Genomic DNA, 26,820 nt, shown 5'->3' with positions numbered 1-26,820 from the left:
AACCTAATGAACGTAATGATGTGAGTCATTATTATGCTCTGTAATATGTAAACAGGACTATCAGTGGAATATTTTTGCTAGAAAATAATGTAAAAAACATAATCAAAATCATGTCTTATCCTGACTAAGGTCAGTGATCAAAATATTGGTGTCCATGTAAGTCAAAGTGAGGGAAGCTACTATGACACTGCACAATAGTGAAGCACTTGCCATGGGATAACAATTGAATTAGTGGTAGACAGCTAATTCCCAGTCTTTAATGCCCTTGTTTCGCTTTGTGCTAAGCAAGCCCTAATTTTAAATTTAGTTAGGTTACAGTGCTTCAAAACAGGTCCGAAATATTTAGGTTTGAGGAAGCAAGAGAAAGGCTTGAGAAAAACCTAGGCTACAGAAAATGTAGCATCACTGCAGCTCTCCTACATTATGTTTCCTCCAAAACAAATTTAGTAAAGCAGGATATATTATATATATATATATATTCTGTCTGTGATTTGTTTTCTTACTAGTTGTTTAAGGCTGATCTGGTGCCAAAAGCTTGGATATATTCAATTTCACTTTACCTATGCTGAACAAACTAATTTAATAATCCAAATTTTCAGCAGAGAGCAGACAGAGAGATCAATACTGCAGTGATCACATATGCAAAAACTGTATCTAGAGACACACAAAAACACCAGTTAAAAAGAGAGTTACCGGAAAGCCTGCTCGTCCAGGAGGACCCTGAAAAAGGGGTGAGAAAAGGTTGGTACAAAAAGGAAAGAGAGAACTTTACAATTAAAGTCTACATATGAAAGACAACTGCACTGCACCAGGCCAGAATAAAATGATTAGGAGAGATTCATGGTAATTACTTTCTTATAGGGATGTCACCCTGCCAGCAATTTTATAGTTGCTACCAAATACAATTGAAATTCGACGATTCTACTTAGCCAAATTAGATATCGTGCCCTTACATTGTGACAGTGTGAAAATGTTCATTCAAAAAAATCACTTCTACTTTTGCAGATTGACTACCAATGTTATTAGCTGTTGCTACATCTCACAGATTGCATTCAGTGACAATAAGAAATCTTTGAAATCTGTGTACAGATCTGGATGCTTTTCTTTGAGCTGCTTGGATAAAATTGCAGTGTTTCTTCCTTACATTTGAATTGGTCTGTTGTATTGTTTGCATACTTTGCAATGGTTGTCTATAGCTTAGGAGCGTAATGATTCTTAATGATGCCTCCATGAACAACTCTTGCCTTTCCCTAAAGGTCACTGTGGACCTGTTGTTGCATATGCACTTGCCACTCCCTGTTTAGCCATGTCTGTCTTCCTTTTTCTTCTATTTGAATCAGACTAAAATGCCTGTTGTTTATTATTACTATTATCTTATCTTACTATAAAGACAGATACTGTCACATATTCAGGAGTTTGTTATCGACCTAGTACCATGACATCTCTGCTGTTATGTATGTTTTATTTTGGCCTTTTCAGGTCAGTGACAGCGCAAACAAACAAAACTACTGATGCAGTAGCATGCCTCCCTAAATTCTGGTCCAAATGCATCCAGTGAATCACATTTTAACACAACACAGATTTTTCAGAACACAAAAGAACAGTTTTCGAATTTCACAACAAAAGACGCATGCAAAGGTTGCTTTTGGGAGAACACATGCTGAAAGTCCCCATTTTTCTGTGTAACCAACCCTATTCAAAGCTTCTAACCCTACTTGAATACCCCACTAATGCGGATATGACAACATGTCAGCTTGGTGGCTTTCATCAAGAAACAAATCACAAGGAGCTAGAATACAAAGACCTTCAGTTATGTCCAGGTTCTATGAGCAAGAGGGAGAACACAGTCAAAAGTCTAGTGTGCTTTGTTTTCACTGAGTGAGCGGAACACAAATCTGTGCTTTTTGTAAAGGATGGAACGCTAATTGGTTGGAAGTCGAAACAGGAACTCTTGACATGTTCCAAAAAGCTGCTAAGGAATTGACTCTCCACGGAGGAGAATGATGATTGCCTGCTCCTGAATGTCTGCATGTTATTAATATTCCTCCAGGAGGAGTCCAGTGTGTGTGTGTGTGTGTGTGTGTGTGTGTGTGTGTGTGTGTGTGTGTGTGTGTGTGTGTGTGTGTGTGTGTGTGTGTGGGCGAGCATAATCCTGGATGGAGGGAACGTGAAACATCAATCTGAGCTCCTGATTATTGGCTCTGATGACTGATTGTAAATATCTTTGAAGACTGTCATGTGTTCATTCTGTGCAGTGGCTCGATGGTGCATTGTGACAACTATCATTTTTTCCATCAGACTTTATGTGATGGAAAAAAGTCATAATCCATTAAAACATCAGTCTAATCCACTTGTGCATTGCTGATCTGTATCTTTGGAGTGTTCCAAACAATCTTTGCCAGTAAATCACGTATTACTCTACGCTATGAAGAGACAAAAGTGTGACACATGAAGCATGGACAAATAACCCAATACATTAGGACCTACCCTACCCAAGATTTTCAGTTTTGTTCATTTCATTCCAGTATAGATGTTTGCCTTGATTCCTGATCTTCCCTGTTCTCCATTTAATTCAAACTCTGCACTTCCTTCATGTTTAGTTTATGTCCCCACAGGCTAGAATTTTTTTCACCTACAGTTAAGAGATAGTAGATGAGTCCTGCTTTTTCATCAACTTAATCTTCTCAATGTGATAGAAGTCTTACTTGTACTTCAGTGTGGCCGGTGCTTGACTCATCAGATGAGCACTATTTTGACTAAATCAGGCTACCGGGCAGTGAGCGGGCAGTGTATGAAGGTGCACAGCCAGGTGGTGAGTGTGAACACACCGCATGTAGGCGTCTGCCCATTAGCTACTGGCTCAGGGGCTGTCTGCAGGGGGCGAAGGTCACCCACTGCCGGAAGGAACCTTTCACTTGAATTACACGGTAACCCTCCAACATGTGGCTCCCATTTGGCAAAGTGCTGCTGAATGAATGGGATGCTGGGGAGGGGATGGTGGGAGAAGCGTATATTTGGCCATTGTGCTTGGGATACATAGTCTCCTGGGTTCTTCTACGCTCAATAAGAAGTGAGTTGGGGTGTATAACAGAATGAGAGGGTTTGACTTGCTCCATTCCTCTTTCTATTATTTTACCCAAAAGCTGACTGGCTTTACCCTACTACTGAACTTGAACACACACACACACACACACACACACACACACACACACACACACACACACACACACACACACACACACACACACACACACACACACACACAGACACTGTGACATTTTTAGAATTTTTACTATTTTAAGATCAGACACAGCTGTATATATGACATCTGAAACATTCTGTAGTTTTTATATGCATGGCTATTTACTCTGTGAAACTCTAAGCTCTTTTGCATTCATCTCCCCACTTATCTCCCTTTCTTTTTCATTTTACTGGAAGCTATTTGTGAGCTAATCTCATCGTAAATGATCTTTAGATGACATTTGTTTGACACCGTGTCTGTATGCCATGGAACGCATAAAGAAAAGTGGAATGTGACCATGTCTTTAAATTGCTCAGATCCAGTGGAGATGGAAGTGTATGTGAGTGGAAAATTAGCTTCTTTTTCGCTGTCTGACCTCATGTACCTTCAAACCTTCTTTGTACGAACTATCCCTCACATTTTCCAGGGAGGGATTTTTGGCAGATGTGATTTTAAAGCTGTCACGGCTGTACAAAAGTCAAACTCATAGTGTCCAGATGGTTGGACCGGTCTTCCTGAACCTTGTGGCATTGAGGCACAGGAGTCAGCAGGTTTTCCATTTAACCGAAGGCTTGATTTCAACTTTGCATGCATTCAACCAAGTTCGGTGCAGAGTTGCATGGGACTGAAGCCTTTCCCAGTGCAGAGAGGGCAAGCGGTTGGGTACACCTTGGACAGGTCACAGGTGTTTCAAGCACAGTTTACAACCATAAAATAAAGAAAACATTTGGTTCATGACATAAAAAGCCAAATAACAGGGCAGCATACAGACTATCACTGCATCCAGACAAGGCAATATACTGTCATCAGATAAGTTCAAGTTCGTCTACTTCACACCAAAATACAAAAATAAACACAGTCGTCACTTTACCACATGCAGATCACACAAGGCACTGGTCAACTTACTGGAGGTCCTGCAAGACAAGAGAAAGAGAAAAAGAGATAAACATTAACATTCACATGAAACTATACATTATACACATACAGTCTGAATACCTCAAATGCTTGTGATCACTTCATAATGTATAAAACAAATACTAGTGCCAGATTAACCCATTTTCTATACCCAGTGTTTATGGGTGGTGCTCAGTTGGTAATTTAGCCACGACTGTGGAGCAGCCTTGACAAGCTTCAGAATTGTTTTGTTTCGCAACCTTTATGTACTGGATTTTCTCTGTTCAAGCTGAAGCTGAAACGTTGACTCTAGAAAACACCTCTCCCACATCAAAAATGACACATCGGTGCCAGGTCATGACTCACTGATGTGTTTAACCTATTTCCTCAAACAACAAGACACTGAGACACGCCACGGCCAGGCTCGACCATGTTTTCAGAGGGACGTCATGATAAATCATTCCAGCATAAATCACAATCAAAGTCAAGGGATTCAATGACATGTTGTCCAGTGATGACCGCCACAGCCCAGTGAGCCCGGAAACTTGAAAATATTTTACTGCCCTGGCAGTGTTGGAGATAGGTTTACTACCAATCAATCCTGAATCTGATGGAAGGGTTGTAAATCAAATCATTTCCACCGCGCCCAATCCAAAAACATTTTGATCCTGATATACAATCCTGTGTTCCAGTAAGAACCACGGTGAATCGCTTTGTCTGTGTCCGCTGCTCAAAATGGCCTCTTAAAATAAAAGATTGCCAGTCACGGCACATGGAGATAATGATTTGATATTTTTTGCAGAAACAATCAGCACTATTGACTTTTTTACAAGTTTACACTTTGCACATTAATGCATGTCGATATGTTTCCTTGGAGAGATCCTATCCTATTACCTATCATGGTGTCAATGGTACGACCCAAACATTTCCATTTAAAACCTGGTTTTGCATTGAGCACATTCCACAATTTACATACATAAGCTCCAATTGAGCATTTATTCTGTCACGGCGCAAACTTCATGGCACATACATGATAGAACATTGTTTAAGGGTCCTTAAATGTTCCAACCATCTGCTTTTTCCCCATGAGTTTTAAATACTTTAACTACTCAAACTTGGAGTAGACAACAACCATGTGCTTTTGCTTCACAAGGAAATGGAAACAAGCATTGATAAAACAGAAGTTCTTATTTTTGCTCCAGCTGGACTTGACCTAAAATGGTGCAAATCTTGTTTCTCTCCTTCTGAAATCGACTTGAGGCTTTTGGTTGCGAGGGTCACAGGTTTGATTTAGCTTGTTGCGTCGCAGGACAAGCTGGCACTCCTGCTACATCACAGCCATATTAAGAAACCCCTTCATTGTCATGTGGTCCAGGATGTTGCTTTTCCTAATCTCCTATAACGCTAATTTTAAATCTTTCATTTTTTATTCTGAGTCTCATTTACATTGCGTAGTGGAAGTTGGAGTAATCTCCATTGGAAAGAAATGATGGCTGACAGAACACAGCTGCTTTGCTTGGTTTTTTATAAATTTACTTTAAAAGTCATTAAATCTTACATTTGAAGGCTTCGGAAAACTTCTCACCCCTGCTGCTTTCACTCATCTTTTCCCAGCCACTGAAGTCAGTGGTTTTATCTTTCAGACGAACAAATTTGTGGTGCCGTGCTGGTGCCAGCTTTTTGGCAATCCAGTTTGATCGATCATGTATAGCTTTGCAGAACATATTACTTGCACAATTATTTTTATTTTCATTTCTTTAAATATGGCAATGTCGGCTTGTGATATTCTTTACTGGTTCTTGCTTTCGAGTGGACCTTGGTAAGTTGCCAAAGCTGTGACTCCTAAGAAGGCACTGACATCATGTCCTCTGTATTTTGACATTATAGTACACACACACACACACACACACACACACACACACACACACACATTCATAAAAAGAAAACGAATATATGCAATCATTTTTATGAATAACAGTATTGGAATCACTTATGCTGAAGCACTTCTATCATTTGAAATCTATAAAATACTCAAATGTGAATTCATTGAGCAGCTGGGTTTATTAGTATCTCCAGTCAGGGAAACGTATCAAAAGCCCTGCCCTGTTTGATAGTTCAGATTCTACCGGGCTCAAAAACGCTCATCGAAAACATATGGGAGGGATAGACGACCAGGCCCAGCCCATGACTCACACTCTGCCCCGTGAGATAGACCTTACACAAAAACACCAGTATGCTACCCATTGACCTTTTCGCAAGTACAATGAGAGAGCCGGGAGTCATCCGACATAATCAATTACTGCTGAATCAGGGCAGGGGTCACTAAATATGTTGTTACGTCAATCACAGCAATGTGAGGAAAATCATTAATGACAAATCTCATCAGCGAAATGTCAAATCAAATCCCCTGCTTTAGCTCCTTAGAGGTTTATGCTGTCTGCCCCTCAGACTGGTCCAATCCAGCCCAGAAGGCCACTGTCAACTCAATTTATTCACTTTGTACTCACTTAAAATGAAAAGCAGTTGGAACAAGGATAATAGACAGTTCTGTGAAGGAAGATGGAATTATATAGACATCTCAAATAATTTACTGTTAAGAATAAGAATGAAGTAGAGGTTCTGAGTTTTTGTCCCAAGAGTAACAGAAAAAGTATGTGTCGTAAATTTTACATAGATTTCCTGGAGAAAAGGTAAAGACACAGCTTTACGAGTAGCCCAGCATGAAATATTAAATAAAAGTGACTGAGAGTGCAGAGCATTTGATCACTTCCCCAGCCCTGAGGCCTGACACGAGCAAAAACATCCAGGAGTTACCAATGACGCAGTCAGGGTGACAAATGTTACCCCCGTGGGCCCAGACATTATTCTCTCTTTGCCTTTTAATTTGGAGGTGTGGTTCTTGTTGTAATTTGAGTTTTCCACACACCCGGGGCATACAAATGTCAAAGCCATGTCAAAGTAAAACGTGGCAAAAGTCATACTGACATTCCATAAAGTTCAAACGGCTTTGTTGTCCTGATGATGGAAATAAAGTGAGTTTGAGTCATGGACATTGTGTGGGATTTTTGGTTTTCTGTTAAAGTCAATATCCTGCCTCCTGCCACTACCTGGAGCTACTGGAAGGTTTGTCATGAAAACCCTAATGTTTTTCTCTTTATGTTACTAAGGGTTTAAAAAAAAAAATAATGCATTTGTTGTGGATAATTTTCCAAAGACTTTTTCATGCTTGGAGGTGCTGGCTTCTCTCCCAGATTTTTTAATTTACAATATGTATCATGTCTGTTTGTTCAGATTTGTCACACCTATGAATCTAAGGAGCATGATTTAATGTAAAATGCAGCCATTGGGTGACATAGCTAATGTGACTGCCGACCGATCATTGCCAAACCATCGGGTTAGACTGCAGTGACTAACTTCCTGCTGTTTTTAGAACACCAGCATGCACCTGTCCTTTTCACTTCACATATATGTCTACCTTTGCCTCACATCTGCCCCTAAAACCCTCCACTCTCCCATCCCCCACAATGCCCTGCTAAGAAAAACCTCTGCCCTAGTGCTACTCCCGGACGAGTAGTTCCACAAACAAAAATATGAAATTCCAACGTGCTGATTTCCATGACATTTGCTATACATATACGAGATAATACAATATATTTCCTGAATTTCTGAACAGGCGGGTTTGTTGTGTCCAATAGTTAGATAGATTTGTCATTTCAAGCAGAACAGTGTTGTTTAAACAGCAATTACCACTTACCCTGAAGGGACAATCATTTTAAACTAAAAGGGCTATAATTGCTGCTTCAGAAAAAAGACCCACAATATTATAATTTGTGAGGTTTTAGTTATCAGAAGGGATGTGCATAATGAAGTCTCAGTTACATCAGGGCATGACTTTTCCAGTCATTTCTGCAGTTGCGTTCCAGTCCTTGAATGGTAAACTTAAACTGTGTCTGCATGAGCAGGGAAAGCAAACATGGAAGCAAGATTCCTCTTGCATTCTGGGCCTGCCATCACATCCTGTTGGCTGGAGCCACTCACCCAGGGGACATACTGTAAAGCACCTTGATCCAAAGGCACTTTGGGAGGCCTGGGGGAAGGGGCTTCAAATATAACGCATGGACTGGCGCCTGAGGAGGGGCCACTGAAGCAACAGCTTTATGTGCAACAAGTAGTAGGCACAACATGAAACAACATTACACCCATAAACACACACACACACACACACACACACACACACACACACACACACACACACACACACACACACACACACACACACACACACTGAATGGGAGTTTGCTTGACTACATTGATACCATGTATTCCAAGCCTTCTCCTCCGCTGGGCTTAATGCTGTCTAACTATTGCAAACACCTGTTGTTTCTGCTTATGTAAGGGTACTGGTTGGTGCGCCCGGAAATGGAGATCTACACTGGATGCCAACATGCAAAGTCATGGGCGTTCCCCCTTTCCTGTCCCCTATTTAAGTCTCTCATTTAGTCAACACTGGCTCTTGCATGTATTTTAAGTAATCACACAACCAAATGTAAGGCATTCTTTACTACACCAGCAAATAATGTACAGTAACCAATAGGCCACAATTCTAGAGTGGTCTACTAGAATGCTGTACTATAAATGTTTTTTAAGCTTATTTGACCTTTTATGCTACAAAGAGCAAACTGGTGTGGTGGGCAGGAGGCCTGCCACCTTGAGGCTATCTCTGTCCCAGCATGTGTATCCAGGAATAACCTGTGGAATTTCTGAGAATATCACCATCTAAAAACCCAACACAGCCTGCCCACCATCCCCTGCTCTCTCAGATTCCCTGCTTCTCCCATTGCCTTTATAAACACAGCAGCCTGCCCAAACGTTTGTGCTGTCACGTTTCTGCCAGACTACACTGGACGATGATTGAAAGAAAGGACATCAGATAGCACAAATAGCTTGAGTCCAGGAGGATGTGGAAGGTAGTGAGCATTGCATTGTCCACAGGGGTGCTCCCCTAAAGTCTGCTCCTCCACAGATATCATGACAAAAGACAGTTAACTTGAGACTAATGCAGATATAATGTGTCAAGCGCACTTGTTCAGGTTTAATGGGAGAGTTATGTCAGTCACCTAATTTGTAACTACCATAAAAACAACACATATGGATGTTCCAAAAAACAGACTGATGGTATGGGATGTTTAAGGCAGTATTGTTTGGATTATTACAACTTCTTGATTGAGATAAGAAGAAAAAGACCATGTTCTTTGTATAATTAAACCAAGCAGCCTAAGTAGGATAACTCTAAACCTCAGCCATGTCCTCAGTCAGAAATGTCAAGCAACATAAAATAATCATGGTCAGATCCTGGACCCCCTTAAATAGCACAATGCTTCAAGTTTGCTAGGTTTTGCCACAGCTAATGCCAAAGGTGTTTATACATGTTCTAAATTTGAAGTGGAAAGGTGGAGCACAAACCACATTATCAGAGCCTCCACCTGATTACATCCATGTGTCATGTGTCCATGTAGTTGTTAGTCTGAGGCATACTAAGACATCTATGGTTACATAAAAACAATGATCTTCAAATTTCTTTATTCTGGGAAGCAAAAGTGTTCTCTGTCTGTGTTTAGAATTACAGAGTTATAGACCAAGTAAAAGCTTTATTGGATACTATATATTTGGTAGAACCTTTTTTCTGGGACCAACTAGAGACATCCATCCTTTATAAAACCTCAATGCAGATATAAACTGTATTGCTCTACAATACAGCTCAAATGTGCATTTCATCCACTTTTTTCATTGGGTAAGGGTTAGAATCAGACAGCCTAGACCGATAACTAGCCTGATGAATTGTATACATAATGTGAGGTGTGTTTGAGATCTTAGTCCACCTTATGCAAACAATGAATCCACCTCAATATCCAATATGGTGACAGGAAAGTGAAAAGCCTGTTTGGATTGTCAGCAGAGCATGTCCAATCAACTGAGCAGCTAAGCTTCAAAAACGTGGCTCTGATGCCAAACCCACTCAAATTTGCAGATTTTCAGGAGGAAAGAAATATTCAACACTCTGTAAATTCACTTTCACACCTCAAGGATTTACAGTTGCAGTTGTGCAAACAGTGGAGGGGATTTACTGAGGGGTGTGTATCTATCTAAGGATAAAACTGAACTTTTGCACTTCTCTCTGTCATAGGGAGGGAAAACGCCTCCACCTCTTATTGAGACCTGGAAAACTAATTTTTCAGATTTTATCCCTTTTCACCATTTGTTACAAGTATCAGCCCTCACATATAAAGGCTTTTAGTTCCCAAATGAAAAAAATGTGGACAGACAGCCTGCTTAGGGAGATGAGTAAGGTTGATTGACTGCATTGCAAGAATGCAATCGTTTCTGACCTCTCCTTGCTCGTCTGCTTACATCCAGAGAGGAATTAATAAACCCCAAAACACTCAGAGCCTCCACAAGAATAATACAAGAAAAAAATCGAATTGAGACAAACAATTCATCAAATGTTTCCCCTATTCATTACATGCCGGCCCATGAAAAACAGAAGACCAGTAAAAAGATGAAATGTCCTCAAGAGTCAGCAGCTAAGCAGATGGAGCTGCGAAAAAGGTTCCCATTCTTCATCCTCATCTTCTGCATATTCACCATATACAAGACATTGTACAAGCCATTCCCATGGAGCCCTTATAGCCATGTTCCCTTGTTAAACATGAAGTCTTAGTTTTAAAGCTGCCTATGATTTCTTTGGCTCCATGCTAACCTGATGTTCTGATGTAAAATGTTAAGAAAAGGGAGCATGCTAATATGAAATGATGCTGTCTAATACAGCTGAAAAGCCACTTGGAAGCTCTAAGGGTAATATTACTTTGCCAGCCAGACGGAGGGTGAACCTGCACATCCAGCCAAATTTCCTACATGTCGTTTATTTTGAAGAAGGAGGTTCATGGCCAAAAAGTCTCAGAATTTTTGCATCTATTGCTTCTTTGGAGCCAATGTGCTTTAGGTTTGGGACCAACATGCCATTCATGCTGATGAAATAACCATGTGTAGACTATAAAAGTACTATTTATTGCCACAGAAAGTTCTGCACAATATATAATTCACCAAATCCATCAGAGGCCAAATAAATTGTGCTGTATTATACAAACAGCATCTAATTTCATTAAATTGTCCCTGGCTGTTTCGTGTCATGCAATTTTTGTCAATTCAGGGGATGGGGGAAATGTTTTGCTTTCAATCTCAAAGACATTTATAAGGCGAGTGGTATATTTTACAACGGGCCACAGATTGCATAAAAACAAGCCTGGGATTAAATACTCACACAGCAGCTCTTACAGCAGATGACCATAAAGATGACATTGTATTTTTGCCAGAAAACCCACAATTAAACTGACTCAATGATTTTCTCAGAAGGAGGAAAAGACAGGTACAAACAAACTTACTCCATAATTCCACTAATGCAATCACTGGTAATGAGTTGGACTAAAGCAACCTTATAATTTTACCACATCTTCAGCTACATCAGCCTAATAGATTGTTTTGGCAACTTGGGGTCAGAACAAGCTGGAAACACATGACATTATCACTCTGTAAAGTTGTAGGCAAATGGTGGTGTAGTTAGAAATCCAGACAGAATAACATTCGTTAAGAGTCATGTTTCTTGCCATCTGACAATTAAAATTCCAACATTCACCCTCTTATTAGTTTTGAGAATGGAAACGAGAGGTAGTTCAGGTTTAGTAGATGTATGAGCTGGGAGAGTAAAGGAGGTTCATCAGAGCCTCTGCTGCTTGAAAACAGGTCGATGAGAATGTTTTAAGTGGCACAATAAACAAAGCAATGAGCTAAAAAGCTCCGTAATGAAATGAGTTGGTGGAAAGTTTGTCACAATGAGCAACCCATCACACATTGTAATTTGATCCAATGTCAATATGGAATATTCTATCAGTGCACCTTTAAGGTGGGTTTTTAGGTTTCTTGCTGGGAGTGAGTGCTGGGGATTGTTGCTTGCCATGACTGGATGCTACAGTTGCTATCAGAGAGTGACATGATGGGCCATCTGGGCTGGGGATAACTTAGAGTTAGCTTGTTAGATGCTGAATATTTCTGCAGGATTGGTAAGACTACAACTGTTCAAGTGATTGTTGGCTATGTAGCAATAGTAAGAACTTCCATACGCACAAAATCAAGAACTGCATTGTGGCTGAAGCAAAGTCCAAACTCCAATTTTTCAAATAAGTTGAAATGAGTTGAGCAAGCTCCAGTCTGCTTGAACTCACTCTGTGGGTGAGTGGTAGCAGCTTTGTGATGAATGTGCTGCACACAAGAGCAGGCTCTGTAGAGTGATGAAAGACATATACTTACTACATATATGTGTCCTCTACATCATATTTCACTGCATTAGTGCCATGTTCCCATGCAGCGGACACTTTGCCTAGGGCTTGAGAAGCTAGTAAAGCCCAGGGTCTATCATTAACAAATTAGGCTAAACAGCAGTGCCCCAGGATACAGGGTTACATTTCCCTGACTCGCTAATTCAACTAACCACTAGAAATGCACAGTCAGGGCCTTTTTGCAACAGTACCAGATCTTTAAAAGGGCCGGCAGCCATAGTGACTTAATAGTGGGTTTGCATTCAGGCGAAAAGAGGTTGTTTTTTTCAAGCTTTGCTTTTGTACACTGTGAACTGTTGTTATACCTGAGGGAAGGAATTAACAGGACACAAAAGATCTGTGGAAGGAGAAATAAATTAGTTTGACTTTCCAAGAAGAAAGGTCAGTGGTTTGGGAGACTGACTCAAGTTCTTTTATTTCCAGTCAAACCTCACATTTAAGAAGAAAAGAAAACACTAGGCCCATGTGCTGCTGGTGGAGAATTCATGTGAACAAATAAACAAAAAGAAGAAGACATTAAGAGAATAATAAATCCTTTCTCTTTTAATAGTGGGTGATGATGTGTGAGGAAATGTGGTGGAGAAAAAGGGATGAAGTAAAAGATTTCACCAACAGAGTCACTGGAAAAAGGCTTCTTCTCAACGCCTTTGGATGGGATGGAACCACTTCCCACACTGTAATCCAAGAGGGGCCCCTTTCCTGTTAGATGACCTTCAAAAGTTTACGTGCCTGTCATGAAAACCAATATGTCATCCAGAGCACACTTCCTTTGCTTGATGCCACCACCTCAAGGAAACAGCAGAGCTACGGGAAGTCGGAGCGAGACAGAGGGGTGTGTGGAAACAGAGAGACAGCCGTTGCAATTCATCTGCGTTGGAGATTTAAAATCATCGGGATTGATTCAAATGTTTCCTGTGGGTTTTGGAGCTGTTCCCCAGAAGCAGTGGGTGGGGTGGGTGGATGTCTGAGGTGGGATTTGAAGTGAAATGTTTGATGGGTGAAGAGGCAGAAGCTGTTCCAAAGGAAGATGTGCTAAATGGACAGGGATTTGATTCAAATGATAGACTGTATGATAGCATGCCAAATCTTTTCAAGTACAGCTCGCAAAATGTAAATAGACTTAAGGTAGTTCGGGAATGGATGCCAAGTGTCTTAATTTTCAATTGTCTATTTCCATATGTTAAGCATGGAGCAAGGGCCAGAATGCAGTTTGCCAACCTATGATAGCTCCAGCACATTTCCCAGAATCTACTAAATTAAACATAAATCAAATCAAATAGTGAGCTTTAAAAGGAATTTCTAGGTAAAATGGGCTCGCCACTAATCAGAAGGTTGGTAGTTTATTCCCCAGCTTCTGCAGTCTGCATGTCAAAGTCTCCTTGAGCAAGGTACTGAACCCAAAATTGCAGCTGCACTGCCAGTGAATCGGATGCATGATAAGGAAGCTCAATATATAGACACACTGTATGATGCATGTGATTAGGTTAATGTGACTTATATAAAGCAATTAGAGTGCTCATGGGACAAGACATGTTCTATATTAATGTCATCCATTTACGATTTAACAGCCTCCTACTTCTTGATCCGTATAGCAAGTTATTCATCCCATTCTTGGCAGGAAAGGGTTTTAAAAAATAGCCCACGTCTTAAACGAATGCAAATTTCATTTAGACCAAACACGCCTGAGGAACTCATTCCCAAATCCTTGCAGGGTTCCTGCAGTATAAATTTCACAATTCAGCATTTTTCCCAGACTTACATTTTTTGATTAATAGATTTTTCTGTATCTAGAAGACCATAATTGATCTCCACAGTCGTTGTGTCTCTACTGACTCATATCAAATTCACGAGTGTTGGATATTAAATCATAACGGAGGTCCAACAATATTTTTCCCTACTTTCTAGATTTCTAGTCTTTCACTGAGTAGGAATCCTGCCCTCAAACCTCACCAATCTATCTTAAGCACCTGATAATATTACAATCTATTATCGATTGAATGAAGTTCATAATGTGCTGGGTGTGGGACAGCTCAAATGTGAGCAGTATCCATGCACCACTCTCATCCTCTCAGCCGCATATTTAAAACAGACTTGTGGGCGTCATGGGAGGAAAACCCCACCTCTGCTTGACCTCTGAGCACATTACTCAGCCCAGACAAATGGCATCTCAGCAAATGTTAAAACAACAAATTCACTAAGGTTAACCCACAGAGTGCTTTATGTATGGGTTAAGACAACAGTATCTGTATTGTGCAGGTTGCACAGTTGCCCTTCCTGCAGTTTGATGCTAACTGTGCGTACACGCATGCTTTTCATTGAAAGAGTCTTCACAGATGCTATCTGGATAGTGCTTTTTGGAAACCTGATATATCAATTATCACTGACGTCTTTCAAGAACAGTTTAAGCAAACAAGAAGAAGTGAAGCCAGTAAAATACAGCAGCAAGTAGCAATGAGATATCTTATTTCATCATTCAATGCAATATCTTAGCAATTCCACTTCATTACCGCGGCCGTTCTGTCTTTAGCGATGGGCATGGTGAGGGAAGACTCTACTATAGTCATGGGGCAAGAAACACTGATTGGCTGTAAAGTACACGGGTAAAATGGTTGAAATACATTGCTTAAGGTGTTCATCTAAAAACAGTAATATGCTAACTAGTATATGTTTGGATGCTCCGTCAACTTTGTGATCGACCCTTGAGGCTTTGAGTGTGAACATATTATTGTAGCATGTTTTAATGTTTGTTCTAATAATCAGATTCAATTTAATTTTTATGTATCTGTAATATATTTAGGATAGTAAGGCTTCTAGGCAGAGTGCACTCAGTGCACTGTGGCTGTTTTATTTAAGTGCAGTGGCTGTTTTAAACCTTCCTGCTTGGAATGGCCTGTGGTGCTTGGTCTGTGGTAATTCTGGTTGCAGCTTTCCTTGTGAAACTGTAAATGTCACCTGCAGTAATTGTGTAAGTGGAGATTGGCTGTGGGACTCTGAAACCCTGAAGCCACTGTTTCACAAAGAGCTGTTCACCTGTTTATTCAAACTTCTGTGAAACTTGACCTTAGTACGCACAACCACGAATACCCGTTGTCGTGAACACTGGCTGTTGGCATGATAGATAATTATTATTTATATCGAGTGTATCACGTGTCCAAATTGCACCAAATGAAACGCTGCATTTCCTCGGGCTCTTAACAATACAAATGCCAGGTATGAAGCCAACAAGAGGAACGGTTTTCTGAGATGTGTGAGCCACAGACAGACAGACAGGGATTTCTGGTATTAGTAGATAGATATGCAGATCGTTTTGCTTCTTTAGTAGTAAGTCCAATTTCAGTCAAGACTTGTAACCTTCAACATTGTATCCACATTTATAAGTTAAAAAACACATTCATACTGCATTCTTGACTGATAAACTAAACTAGAACTACCCGTTAAAAGGCTGATCACAAATCAGTGGTGTTGCAGTCATGTAGCATTGATGTTTTCTCTCATTTTATTCGGACTCGAGTGTTGATATGAATTAGGAACAGGTTCTTTTTCATTACGCTTACATAATGTTTTTTAAAGCTCCTCCAGCAGACTGTTGGCTGTGAGAATTTTTATGGGCTAACATTTTTCAACTCATGAGTCTGTTTCTCAGTGTTATTCATTGCAGGGCTTCTAACATACATCAGAATTTTCTGAGGAATGTAATCACAGCATGAATTTTAAAAAGCAATTGGTTACTTTCCTTAAGCTCTGTGGTCTTAAAACAACCAAAACAGACTAGTTTGGTCTCCTCAGGTTCCCCTATGTGTACTCTGTTCCCAGATCTCCCTGAGGATCAGCAGGTTCTGGAATCTGTCCCCCATGTGACTTCATGAGTCAGTCTTCTGCCAAGTTTAAGAATGAGGTGCTCTAAGCACTTAAAAAGGCCAGTCATTCGTAAATTGAGTTACCAGGCAGGAGAAAAGGTAGCCGGCACACTATGCAATTCAAGCTATTAAAACAGAAGCTCAGAGAGCGAGAGAGAGAGAAAGAGAGAGAGAGTGAGAGAGATTGTGAAAAAAATGGAGGTAAAGTCAATGATTTTACCATGTGTGCTCTGTTAGTTTGGCAACTGTCCAGCGCCACACTCCACACTCTTCTTAGTGTTAAAATGAGAGGGTCTCGCTCGCATAGCTCTGAGCTCTTAGGCTCATAACAAAACACAAACATCACAAGTCTAATATGTTAGAGGGGACCAAGGAGGTCTGGATCTAATCAGAGGGTTGAACTGAAGAGGGGGGAATGAAATCAAATATAGGAGAAATTCAAAAATATTTAACCTTTTCTAGGTGGTTTCAATGAAATCCTTTAATGTTTGAATAGAACAATGGATCATATGCCAGAATTTGTAAACTGAGAGGAAAACTGAGGCCTCTGTACTTTTTCATGCCCTCGCCATGTGACCTGCAATCCATTGCCCACTATATCCTCTGATGTGATTCCTTGCACCACCTTGAGAAGCACTCTAGGTTTTTGAGGCCCTCATTCCCATCAGGTTGGAGAAGCTTCTGAAAATAAGCTGGACTGTGAGTTATTTAGAAGCACTCAAATGAAACAACAGCAATCTGATATGTTTAGATCAAAGTTATGGCTAAGTCATGACAACTGTAAATACAAATCAGGAAAAAAAATCATATTAACGATATCTGCCCCATCATATCCTCCTGAGGGACTCTTTCAGCATACAGCATACTATAGATATCTATATAGATATGGACTCCACAAACCCAAATAACTAGCATAGGAAACTACAACCAATGAAAAAAAAAGTCAAAGGTACTGTGTGGAGGATCTAGTGGTGATGTTGCAGATTCCAACCAACTCAAATACATCAGACCCTAACTTTGTATGCAGTTGGTTAAGAATGCAACTTATCTTGTTTGCTTTGAATGTTAGACTATGTGTCACTGACCATGTCAACTGTTTTTATTGTGGTATTACAGCAATAATTTGGTCATTTTAGCTCCTCATTCAGTACCTGAAATACAAACTCCAGGAAACATGGTGTTTCTAAATAAAAGAAATCATCGCAAAACGTCTTCATTGAGAAGCAAAGATCCCATCTGCGCTTGAAATTATTGAGTTTGCCTAGAATTACAACTAACTATACAGCTATCAATTCATATTGACATATTTAGTGTCTTAATCACTATTTTGCAAAGTAATAAGGCTACTGAAAAAAAGCTTTTAAATTCACATTTTCTCACATACTTGGCTGGAATCTAAACAATATGCTCTGTAAGACACTTTCAAAGTCCAGTTAAGTCCTCCACTTCTGTTTAAGTAAGACAAGAATCCCAGATCAGGCATTTAATCAGTGCAGAGTGTCTGTACCAGAGAAGCAGTTTTAGTCATCATATCCATGTGTGCTGTTTGTCATTAGCAGGGACACTGGGATGTCATAAGACCAGGCTCAGAATGGGAGCTGTCATCACACACATTAGTCAGCTGGACTTCCCCCGTCCAAAAACAAATGAATCAAGCAGACATGGAGACATGATCAGCGTAAACAATCTCTTCAAAATAGCACGTCGCTATTTCACTTGCCTCTGCAGGTGAAACACTGTTGACACTGTATATGATGGGGAACAGGAAGTGCAGCATTTTCAGTTCTCACCAAGTTCAGAGTTAGACAGACACAGACGTCTGGTGAGGCATATGTCAAATAACAGGATCTTTCAATACTTAGACTAAATATATACAGTGTGGTCAGGAAGCTGATAGTTGATAAGATGATTGCGATCAGATTTAATTTTGTATCAACAATATGCGAATATTGTGTTAATTTACGGATTTGGCAAGTGGCAAAAACGAGTCATCTCAGTCAAATATACAGACAAATATATAATATCTAGTCGTTCTGTACAATTTCCACTTGTGGTGACCGCAGTATTTGTGAACTGCTTCATGCTCTTGTAAAGGATAAGTAAAGATCCACATCTGGTTCAAGCACTATTGCACTATTGCATATTTGCACTATTGCACACATTGGCACTATTGTTTTTCTTTTTTCTTTAGGTGTATATATATATTTTAGATATATATATTACATTTTCTATTTAAATTTTGATATTCTATTTTATCTTATTTTACTCGATATTTTTTCTGCTTGTATATTCTGAGCATTGCTATAAGAGAGCCTGTGACCCAAGCATTTCATTGCCAGCGACTGCTTAATGTAATCGTTGCGCATATGACAATGAACTCTTGAATCTTGAATCTTGAAGTATTTGCAATTGTTTTAAAAAATCTAATTATAAGACTCATTATGATTTCAGCTGATAATGTGCTGACATGCTAATAATATTTGTGTAGCCTAAGTAATTTACGGCTTCTCTCTGTTTTATATAATTTCAAAATGAATACATTGTTTTTTTGGAATGCTGGTTGGAGAACAGAGGAGATCTGAAGACGCCATCTGTGTTAAAATGTCACTGCCTTTTTTGTCTTCATTTTGTGACATTTTACAGAACAATTGATCAATAAATTAAAAATAGATAAGAAAACAATAGACTAATCACTAATGTAATCAGCAGTGCAACCTTCTATGTATGGAACACAGATGGGGGAAGAGGATAAAATGAAATTAAGTCTGGTAAAAAACCTCAGAACTGAAATTACATTCAATCAAAGTGACCATTAATAACCAATACTGTATGACATGAACGACCATTACTTGCTTGTGGGCAGCACACAGTGTGTTTGCTGTTATTAAGGAGGACAGAGCTGTATCACGATATCACTCTCAGGCATTTTGTAAATGACAATCTGACCCACACAGGGGGGCACAGTAATTCCTGCGGTAAATCTTTAGGTGAGGGCTCCGTGGATTTCCTCGATCTCTTTCCCAAACCACCTAACAAAATAAACAGTAATGGCTGATGAGAGATGGCATGTCCAGTGCAAAGACAAACAAAATGAAAAGCTCAATCACTCGCTGGGATCGGGTTTCGTATGGAGCAAGCCCCAAATGAGAAAAACAGGCCTGGCCACAAAAACGACATTTTACCTCCAGCTCTGCAGCGTCTTGACTGACAAGAACGCGCTCTCACATTGCTTCATGTCACCACCAGCAAGCCCGTCTGCACTTCCTTCTTTCCTACCTCTCCATCCTCCAGAGAAGAACTAACCTGATAAAAAAAACATATATTCTCTCGCGAACCTCATATGAGGCTTGTAAAGCCACCACGAACATTACCTGGCCTGCACCACCACACTGTGTGCACTCACTGTTGAGTTGGTCGAGTGGAAGGGCAGACCTGGCAGGGTTGCCAGAGGAAACGTAAGGGTGGGTCACCAGACAAATTAAGTATCCGCATCCTCTGGGGAACCTGAATGTCCACAGGAATTTCATGGTAATCTGTCCAGCAGCTGTCAAACATTCTTGCACTTTAACAAAGTGTTTAACAAACTAAAATTGTCCTTTCACCAGTGGAGTAAAAACAGGCCCAGTCAGAATTACTCACTGAATGTTCTTTAATTGGCACAAAGAATGCTTGAGTGAGTTTTAATGTCACGTGTGAAGTGAATAGTAAATGTTGTTAAAAAGGATTTTCAACCTGCAGAGAGCAACAATACTCTATTTCCGTGACGGCGCACAGCCCAAAATGCTGATATTTCCTCTGCTCTGCAAGTTTAACATCTTTGTGACTCGCTCTGTGCCCCTATAGGAGGGCAGGAGTGGTGATGCCAGTCCACTGCAATCTTAGCTTGGCCCTGAAAATGTGTCTTGCAGTCCGACCCTCGCCTCCTCAGAACAGATTAACTTGTGTTGTGGAACATTTTGGGAAATTCATACAAAGACTCAAAAACCTAAAATTCACAAAGACCTCCTTTATCCATGTCTTGTTGTACATTTCACAAGTAAAAAAGTGGTATTGCAATCATGCCATCAATGCAAACAAGACATATGAATGATGAATGCGCGAGTCTAACCAGCTCTGTAGTCCACAACTGTTAGCAATCTAACCTGACAGCTCCTCTGATGCCTCTCTTTGCTGCCATCTGAAGGCAGCAGGAATCTGTTCCATCTGCGCTCTCTGCTCAGACTGAGGTTGCGCGGTGTCCCACCAAAATTACAATTGCAAATCTGTTGTTTGAACCTTGTTAAAAAAAAGTGGACATCACCATCTACTCCATCACTTTCTTAAATTCACTTTTCAGAATTGTTTGGCTTTGTTTTGACGGTGGAAGACGTAAGATGGAATGAACAGATGGAAACAAAAGGGGTGATATGCAACAGCAAATTCCCAGCTGAAACGAAGGGGAGGGTGAGGTGCTACATGCAACTTCACCACTAGATGTCACTAAATTCTACACACTGAACCTTTAATAGCGTGTTTTAATTGTGTCTTCCTTCAACTCTTTCTGTTTTTTTTTTTCTTTCTTCTTTTCAGCTTCTCTTTCTACCTTTCTCATTGTCACATAACATATAAGCTCTCTGGGTGTCTGCTTCCAGATTCCTTCTGCCATCCACACACACAGGCCTACAGTCCAACATACACACCCACAGATTGACAGTGTAGCTGCGTGCCACCCAGGTTCTACAACTAAACAATGGAGCAAACCAAGTCAGCTGGGAATCAAGGGTATTTACATTCAAATGTATAATCTCACTAATCAATGGGAGAAACTCCATTTAAATTGTTTTACTGATATTATCTGCTACATTCTGTCTGCTCTGACCAGGGGCTCTTTACTCTCACACCAAGAGGGGGAAAAAACAATGAGACATTTATGTTATTGTGGTGAGTTACACGTGTTGATACTTAAATAATAGATTCAATTCTGCATTTGATCTTGTGTATTTAAATGTTGAGAAGATTCTGGTGACCTGCATCACTGTTATAAACCAAAGTAAGCACATATCTTAGTATCATCCAGGAGTCACTAGGATTAAGCCACATAATAAACCCATATGCTCATCTACAAGCAACAAAAGCAACATACAGTCCAATAGATTTAATATTTTAGGGGCCATAGCCAAGATAGGTTAATCTTTTTTTCTGATGTACCATCTCATAACAATGTGTGTACGTGTGTGTGCGTGTGGTGTGACTGCAGGCATCTGTGTGTGTGGCCATGTGTCTCTGAACAAGTGATTAAGACCTGGAGGCGACTTGCAGATTTCAAAGCTTTCAAGACACTGACCACACCCCCGAATGGCGAACTCCAGGGTTTCCAGACAGCGGACACTCAGAGACATGAGCACTGGGCCTCTGCTCAGTGCTGACCATATTAGTCCAGATCAACCATCCGCTATTCAATTGTTACCCAAAGAACAGAAACAGGGGGCCATTCTTTGTCTCTGTGTCTCAGATCAGGAGAGTAGAACCTCAGAACAAACACACCGCCCTGTGGCACCGCCGACACAGCTCTGCAGGCAGTGGGGCTGTGGTGTCCATTTTGGCTCGCTGAACCGCGACTGACCCACTGCATCAACACACTGGCTGTCCAAACCCCCTTTAGTTGCATCAGAGCCTCATAATCTGGGATATCCATGTCATCACACATGAACAGGCACAAGAGGGTCAACCTCGTTCACAGACCTTGTTCACAATTCAATGGAAGCTAAAGGTGTGGTTTCTGCTTGGGCAGGGCAGCAGGTCAGTTAGCGATGACTTACGTTAAATGACAGGGTTATTTATTTGAACTCTGACAGGGATCATAACAATTCAAAAGCTCCAGAGGCTATTGCCCGTGTGTGTGTGTGTGTATCCAGTGATGCAGTGAAAATAAAACGGTGGCTAAAATTCACTGTTGTTAAGGCAACAAGACAACAATCAAGCAACAAGACTAAACAGCTCTATTCTTAAATGTGGAGAGGGCATCTGTCGCCTGGACCCAAAATGGAAGAGGGTTCCACAGGAGGGGGTTCTGCATGATATATTGACATTTGTTCTGTGTCTGACTGTGTACATAAAAGAACGGTGCTGGTTATGAGGGGAGAAGAGGAGTGAATGTGGAGTAGGGGGGAGTACAGCAATGTCTTTACCTAGTTGTTAATGTTCTTTGATTTCTTATGATACAATGCAGTTTTCTTTGTATAAAATTAGGGTCAGCTGAAAGTGATCTGGTAAATTCTGCACCACAAGCAAACTGTCTGAGAGGAGTAACTAAAATGAAAAGGCTGCATCTTCTCAGACCATAAATATCCTCAGTTAATTCTGCTCCAATGGAACTTAGAATTCTTGTGGAAACGCTACTCTGATAGTGATGCTACAGAGTCAGTAAGCCGATACAGTCATGCACAATCTTCGCCAGGGGACAATGAACATGCACAGAAAATTTCATGGCAGTTGGTCCATTGGCCCAGTCACTAAAACACTATAACAACAAGATCAACAAACATGCTGAAATACTGTAATGATATAATGTATTGCTGGCTCAGATGTGAGGCCCAGTGTGTCAGATTTGTTCTCTCTGCACAGCCTTTACAGCCCCCATAGGAGCCAACATGCTCATGTGGGGGTCCTTCAACACCACTGGTCTTGTGTCTTCTCATCTATAAAGAGACATATAGTATCAGAGTTGTTGACACATTGGTCTCATGAGGACAGGAAGGGGGCGCTGCAGGGAGGGCTGGATAAAGACTGTTCCTTCCTCCACAAACTCTACGCTGGACGGCTGTGCCCCATCATCAGCTCCACATGACTTTTCTTTATGCCAAATAAGTGGATGCGTAATCCCCCAAAGGGGCTAAGAATAGCTTGATCATCACATTGTTGGTTCCATCAAACAGTCTTTAATATTGTAATGAATGTATCATATGGAGTGCCAGACAAGCCTTTGCATAGGGGTTGTTTCAAAACACTTCCCACTATGGACATGGGCCAACACTCCAGGAAGGAAGTGATGTTAGTACAAAACGTATTGGCACGTGATCTCTACTGTGCCTTTAGTGCTTCTGTCTGTATGGAGTGTGTGGTGTGGGCCGGGGGTCTCGAACAATGTTACAATGCAGAACATCTACTCTCTGTTGGTTTTAATGGGTGGGTCTTTGAACATTTTTTGCTGTCTATGTGCATATTGAAGCATATCTTGCTCTTAACTTAGCCTCCATCCAGAATAGTTGAGGTCTTGGCCATTGAAGCTTCTAACAAGTGGATCAAGATGCACCACAGAAAGAAATTTTAGAATGACGACTGCGTGAAGACTTGCAACTGATTTAATCACTGAAATGCCAGCAGCATTTTTCACCAATCAAAAACCACAATAATACACACTAGAACTTGTATGAAATGGCATTGGATACAATTGACATTCAATCCAATGACCCTGCAGTAGATACAGGTCGTCTCCAGCTCTTTCATGATTTCAAAGTCAAAGCTCAGTTGAATCTGGTGTCACTGAACACTGATAAATCAAAGAGGTTTGAATTGACAGACTTTATTGATTCTCCAACTTAAGAAAAACGCTGACAAAGGTTAGAGGTAGGATAATCTGAAATGGTCACAGTACAGTACAGTATAGCATGTCATGATTGGTAATGGTCATCAATGACACAAGTATTATTCAACCCTCAAATGAATTGGGTTTTTAAACACTCACAAAACGGGGCCACTGGCCACTTGAGAGCTTTTCAGAAGATATTATAAAAAATAAAATAAAATAACACAAAATATGTTTTTCATCATTTATGAGATTTTTGAATTTTTGTAGATGTCGGATATATTTTTATTTCAATTCAATCATTCATTTCTCAGTGTAGACAGATAAACTTAATGTTAATACTGTTAATACACACTAAACCATTAACCAAGGTACATTCATGGGACTGGGAAGTCTCTGGTTTTCATATCTGAAGGACTGAGAAAATCTGGACAGTGAATCTTCTCTCAGCTGCTAAGGGCAAATAGTAGGGCAGTGTGATTGGACTGGATAGCTCTCTGTGAGTATGTGAAGCACGCTGCTGCTGAAACAGTATGGTGCACCGTCAACTTTCTCTGAGTAAACACAGTGCCCAACGACTAAAGCACACATTTGTCTGACAAAGCGTCACCTCCTCCTACACTGTAAATAACCCCTGTTTGTGTAAGGGACATCAAACAGCTGGTTAACAGCTAGATGAGCAAACCAACTGGCCTCCTCCCTCCTCCGTCAGCAGGGCTTCGCTCACCTCCTTTCACCCTCCACCCCCTTCTACTAGCTCAGAGCTCCCTCTCATTTCCCAGCTGCGGAAGTCATCATACACAGACGCATGGTGTCATCATCTGCCTTCACACACACACAGGTTTGACCTCTGACCTGTATAGATGAGAGACCTGCTAACTACAGATCCCAAGCTAAATAAGATCCCACCACCACCAGTTAGTGAGCTGCACAGGCATCCTTTACACAGATAAAAGTGTTTTGATTGACAGGAGGTTCCTGACTGTGTCCAAACTGCATACCTTTATACAAACATAGTTGTCAGGGCAAGTGTTTTACATTGGAATGCAGGGGATCAATGAACTATATCTTTACAAAAAGAAAGCAAATAAGTTATCCAAAGTGTTGCTACAAGTAGCACCTCCATTTCCCACAAAGCAAAGCATTGTGGGGCCAATAGTGTCACTTACTGACTAATACTATTGAGTATAATTTAGTGATACCAAATAAAAATCCTTATTTGAATATATTTATTGTAAAATGTATCTTATTCATGATATAATCAGTTGTTAATTGAAAGAAACCTTTAATCACAAACTTAACATTCCTCAAATAAAGGTATTTTAAATTTTCTTTAGTTTATTTGGTGACTCTACAGTACTAAAAATATAACATTAGTGAATAGTAATTGGTGTCCTGATACATAATATCTGACATATTCTATATATATATATATATATATATATGTGTGAAATTTGTTTCTTTTTTTCATCGACTTCCTAAATGTATTTGTTCTGCTTGTTTATTAAAGGCAGCATGAATGAGGATCAGACACATGCTTCAGCTCGCTACGCCTGGGTGCGAGATATTTTTATTGAAAGGGCCTAGTTATTATTAACATCAGGATGTCAGGGATTGGTTTACGCAGCTTCCCCACCATGGTCCCTTTAAAAGTTGACCCTAGTCTGGGAGGCATTTTGCCCGTCTTTTGAAGTGGATTTGATGGCAGCATTCTGGGAAGGCTTCAGTCAGCTCCCAGCTCCATAGTCTGACTGATGCGTTGCAGAGCAAACACCAAACTATTCTTAGATGGGGGGCTCTTGCTGCAACCGCAATTGATAACTGTGTGTTGGAGTTTGGGAGAGGTTTGATTGGGTTCTGGAATAAAGCTCAAACTGACTGCAGCCTCAGTCTTTTCCTGTGACATGGATTCCCAGTCTTCGCCATTAGTAGAGCCAACTTTTTCAGCTTTTCAGAAGGGTTGCTTTAGCATTTGTGACCAGATGAACTGGTGTGCAGCGGACCACACGGAGACAGAGGTGGCATCATTCTCTGTCTGAGAGCCTTGCCGAACCTTTTGTCCCCTAGTGCCACATAAAGATGGAACCTGAGTGCTGCATTGAGCCTCTGTCACTCCTCACCTCTTTACAATAACATACTATATTCATCCCAAGTTCCACTGCTTTGGGCTTTTAGCTTCTCGCTGACTAGTGCAGAAGTGTATTTACAAGACGACAAGGAGCAAAATAATTCCTGCGTGGGAGCAAAGAACATTCTTGGGCTACTTAGAGGAATTTTAGGCACTTGGGGTCCAAATCCAAACTCACACAACAAAAATTAATATTAAAGAGGTGGATACAACTGTATCCATACAGTAGATGGCATAAAGCAAATGGATGGGAAGATAAACATTCAACACGTTGGATTAATATTTGTTATTCATACAAGCAAGGTGACCAGAGGTGAACCTAACAGCACTGAACCTTCAAGAGGAAGTGCACAGATGCAATAGATCATCACTGTTTGTTTTCACAAGATTATAAACTGACACACTAAGACAAATCCAAGTGCTTTTCCTTCCTCTTTCTCTTCAAGGAAAAAAACATCCAGGTTAAGAAGATGAGATAAGAGGGATTTAGAAAAATACACCTCATGCAAATGGCAGTGCAACTTTTCCATGACAAGGGGTTAAAAACTTGGATTTCACGAATAGTTTCAAATAATATAACAGCCATGAACAATTAAAGACTGGTCATCAATCAGCATGTATATGTGGTTGAGGATTATGAGGGTATGTACTTTAATGGCTCATACGATAAGTTCAGCCAAATGTACATTACCAGAGTACTAATTCCATAAGCACAACACAAGCCAAAGAACTGAATCAATATTTTA

General features: G+C 40.4%; 1 protein-coding gene across 26 annotated transcripts in view; it reads right to left on the bottom strand.

Annotated features, from left to right (window-relative positions):
• The window catches only part of col13a1 (collagen, type XIII, alpha 1), a 107,899-nt gene that overhangs the window by 57,218 nt on the left and 23,861 nt on the right, over positions 1–26,820 (bottom strand). For 25 of the 26 annotated variants that reach the window (XM_035172122.2, XM_035172124.2, XM_035172132.2 and 22 more), the window contains exons 3-4: positions 4,148–4,155; positions 694–720 (exon numbers count right to left, since the gene is read on the bottom strand). In XM_035172122.2, coding sequence (XP_035028013.1) covers positions 694–720; positions 4,148–4,155 — 35 coding nt within the window. The remainder of the gene's footprint in view (positions 1–693; positions 721–4,147; positions 4,156–26,820) is intronic. The other variant, XM_035172142.2, reaches the window with a different exon arrangement.

This window comes from Hippoglossus stenolepis, chromosome 12, assembly GCF_022539355.2.
Source record: "Hippoglossus stenolepis isolate QCI-W04-F060 chromosome 12, HSTE1.2, whole genome shotgun sequence".
In the NCBI taxonomy this organism is placed as follows: Eukaryota; Metazoa; Chordata; class Actinopteri; order Pleuronectiformes; family Pleuronectidae; genus Hippoglossus; species Hippoglossus stenolepis.
Note: the sequence above shows the minus strand (reverse complement) of the source record. Positions and strands in the feature narration are given on the sequence as shown.